Source organism: Macrobrachium nipponense, chromosome 7, assembly GCF_015104395.2.
Source record: "Macrobrachium nipponense isolate FS-2020 chromosome 7, ASM1510439v2, whole genome shotgun sequence".
Taxonomy (NCBI): Eukaryota; Metazoa; Arthropoda; class Malacostraca; order Decapoda; family Palaemonidae; genus Macrobrachium; species Macrobrachium nipponense.
In genome coordinates, this window is record NC_061109.1 from 23659474 (window position 1) to 23663243 (window position 3770).

Below are 3770 nucleotides of genomic sequence, written 5' to 3' on the forward strand. Positions count from 1 at the left end.
ATTGTTTTGGAAATGACTGCATCTCTACAATCAGTTCATCATAATTTAAATCAGAATGATCCCCAGATGTGAGTGTATTACACAAATCTTTTGCCTGCTTTTCTAGCTCACTAGATGTCAGGTCAGAGAAGTTTATGAGAACACTGAATTTCTTTGCAACATCACTCATCATTCTAGTTCTCTCTCTCAGAGATTCAATGGCCATATCCACAACTACATTGAAAAATGAAAACTCCATTTTTTTCAAGGCATCGGTAATAGGTTCATCAGGAGCCTCATAGGAAAACTGCCTTTAAGTAGTTCTGAGTCTTTTCTGCTTTAGAGCAACTTCCACATTCATCTCCTCACATATCTCTTTGGCAGATGTCTGGGCATCAGCAAACCCAGTGTCTCTGTAGCTAACAAGGAAGGTTTCAGCCTTCTTGAGAATGTCAACAGCTACATCCAGATGCATGCATTGTGATTGCAGAAGTTTATTCACAGTTTGAACTTTTCTAAGGATATCATACCACACCACCGTACAAATAGAGAACCGGTATGATCCCACCTCTTCTGCTAAGGCTTGTGCTTCAATTTTAATAGCTGGATCTGCAGTGCTTGCTCTCACCTCTAAAAGAGCATCTCTCACTTTTGCAGCCTGGAATCTTACAACCTCAACACTGTTGATTCGACTCTCCCACCGTGTGTCTGCCCAGGATTTCAAAGTTGTGTCCACATGTTTTTTTAGGGTCGACCACCTTTGAGTGGAGGCAGAGAAGAGATTAAATAATTTTTGCAGGTAGCCAAAGTAGCTAGTTGCATCTGAGGAGCTCTTTGCTGCATCACACACAACCAGATTAACAGTGTGTGCTCCACATGGCACAAATAAAGCCCTGGGGTTTAACTGAAGAAGTCTAGCCTGGACTCCCTTGTTTTTTCCTCTCATATTTGCCCCATTGTCATATGACTGTCCTCTGCAGTCTTCAAAGGGGATATTAAGCTCTTCAAGTTTTTTTGAGTATGAGTCTTGAGAGGTCTTCTCCTGTTTGTCTGCTCGGCCTCAAGGAACCGATAAAATATTCCTTAATTTGTGCAGTGCCTTCAGCTGTAACTATTCGAATTATCACAGATAATTGCTCCTTGTGACTTAAATCTGGAGTGCAATTTAAAATAATTGAAAAGTATTTGGATTGTCTAATTTCGGTCACCATGCACTCCACAACCCTCTTACTGATGCAGTCAATAAACTCATTTTGAATAATATTGCCTAGGTAGGATGTATGACTGGCACCTCCGCAATATGTTCTTTGAGAACAGGGTCAAACTGAGCCATGAGTTCAACTTCTTTCAGAAAGTTCCCATTATTGGGCTGGTAAAGTGTGTATGTGGACCCTCTGAGAGGAAGATTTCGTTCTGCCAGACTATGAATTATAACCACGAACCTGGGAAGTACCTCTCGCCACCTACGTCGTTCATTGTTTATTAGTGCCAGCTCAACTTTGTCAATTGTTTGCCCCTTTTCAATACGACTCTCCAGTTCTTTCCATGACCCCATATTCTTTGTATGTTCTGGACTGTTCTCATGCATTTTGAGTGAGTCACTGCAGTTTTTCCAGTCATTAAAGCCACCTCTGCTTAGTTTAAATGTTTTCTGGGAAAAGAGTTTGCAACAAAAACAGTATAAACTATCTTTTTTCTTGGAATATGTCAGCCATGTTCTTTTGATTTTCTCCCCGTTCACTAGCTGTCTGTAGAAGTATTGGTGATGACAACTTCTTCCACCCTGTTTCTTTGGGAATGGGAACTCTGATTTGATTATATGGCCCTCGACTTACCAACTCAATCCTCTCTCCATGAGACAACTCGGGTGACCAGTCAGCAGGATCAATGGGTGCTGCTGTAACAGACTCACTGTACTCGCTTACATCTGTTGCTGTGCCTATTGTGGTTGATTGTGAAGTATCTTTAGGTTGGGGGAATGGGACATCGTCATTGAGTGTGCTGCAGCTGCTGGTGCTGGGTCCTCCTTCTGTAAGAAATCAAGCACACATGAAATAGCTTCTGAATGAAATGGTCAATCACAAGACACATTTTTATGTTTCTGACTATGCATCGAGTTCTGATGCTGCCTTATTACCTTTTTACATATCTAATTAGAAAAAGGATTATAAAAAAAAAAATAGATTCCTCGATCGGGTCAACTTACCGTACGTACATAAAAAGTTAGCGGAAAACGTACTTCTTCTTTCTCTCCAAAAATTGAATACAGAGCGTTTTTTGTGAATATTTTTTCTTGCAGGTTTTTTTTTTTATCAAATTCTATATATTAATAACTGTATTTTACACTTTTCTTTCATTCCGACTCAATCTTAAAACTTTCATTAATCACTTAATCAGTAATCATCAATAAGTGTGTGAAAAATGCAAAAATGCTACTAATTCTAATTGAAAAAAAGACATTCATTAATCATTTTAAGTAGTACACTTAAATTTACAAATATAAAATCTTATTCCACATAAACTGGCAAACAGACACGATCAAACGGACTGCACATTAAATCTATTTACATTTTAGCTATAAATGTAATTAAATATATTGTATTTAAATACTTAGAATAGTTAAATACAGTATTTAAATACACAGAACAAAATGTATTTGTAAATACAATTCTAAATACTCAAAAGTATTTTAAATACGTATTTAAATACTGCCCATCTCTGAGTACATTCATAATATGATCTGTTAAACTCACCTGGTTCTTCTACTTGGGAAGAAGGCAGTGACACCGAGGCCTCCTCACACTCCTTTGTTTCAGCATTTACAGGTTGCTGTTGTGGCTTCAGATATTTTTTCAATGCATCTGGACGAAAATAAATTATAGAATATGTGTTAATTATTATGCATTTAATATAATTTAATTTATAAACATATAATTTATAAACATCTAAATTTTTATAGTACAAATATCACTGCATTGCAGCATGTAGGCCTATGCTTAGGGTCTACAAGTTACAATTAACCTCTTGAGAATCCTTGAGAATGGGCAAATGTCAATATTAACTAATATAGCACAAAATTCGATATTAGAGTAATCCAGGAAAACGTAACATTTAAAATAATAATAAAAATTAATAATAATCTTCTTCTCAGCTTTAATTATCCCTATTTATTCGGGGTCGCCGTTTATAATGAGTCAGGGGTGCCAAAACGTGGAAATGACGTCATAATTATGAATTATTTTAACCTCATTTATGACAGGAATCAACGCAAAATAGCGCCTCCGGTTTTGACCGCGAAAAAGTGAAGGATGTCCTGTCCATTACTATAGATCATTGGCTTATAAGGTATATAACTCCTGGATTTCATTCGAATTTTCAACTCAGAAATATCTCCAAAAAGTGAACTTTGTTTCTTATAAAAACTATAGGCTAGGCTTATACACACACAACACAGCTGGACACTTACCTCTACTTTGGGCTCGTTTTTCCTCTTCCTCCTTTTTTCTTTTCTTGTTTGCTGCACCTGACGGCTTGGACTGCCTCTCCATGATTGATAAAAGCTTGAATGCTTGACAGCTGCGTTGACAACTTAAGAAGACTTAAAAAAAGAAGTAAAGATTAGAGTAAACACGATGCTTAGAACTTAACTAAGGTGGCGTCGCGAGCAGGTGGCTGTCTTAGTTTTAAAGCTCCTTGATACTGACGACATCTACCTATCCAGTGTTGCCAACTTTTCCGAAACATTAAACACTGTTGCATCAAGTATTAACACTTCCAGTATTCATTTATTT

The 3770-nt window shown here is 37.2% G+C and overlaps 1 protein-coding gene across 1 annotated transcript; it reads right to left on the reverse strand.

Moving 5' to 3' along the window:
• Positions 1–1172: 1172 nt before the first annotated feature.
• Positions 1173–3527, reverse strand: LOC135217206 (uncharacterized). The gene is made up of 3 exons (XM_064252939.1): positions 3446–3527; positions 2733–2840; positions 1173–2008 (listed from the first exon to the last, which is right to left on the reverse strand). Exons 1-3 carry the CDS (start codon positions 3525–3527, stop codon positions 1665–1667), a joined length of 534 nt encoding a protein of 177 aa, XP_064109009.1. The 3' UTR covers positions 1173–1664.
• Positions 3528–3770: the final 243 nt, after the last annotated feature.

Excerpts from the sequence above, each read along its gene's own strand:
- LOC135217206 (XM_064252939.1), bottom strand. The coding sequence starts at position 3,527 with ATGGAGAGGCAGTCCAAGCCGTCAGGTGCAGCAAACAAGAAAAGAAAA. Across the intron at positions 2,841-3,445 it reads AAAACGAGCCCAAAGTAGAG|ATGCATTGAAAAAATATCTG; the intron begins GTAAGTGTCCAG and ends ATTTTCGTCCAG. Across the intron at positions 2,009-2,732 it reads TTCCCAAGTAGAAGAACCAG|AAGGAGGACCCAGCACCAGC; the intron begins GTGAGTTTAACA and ends GATTTCTTACAG.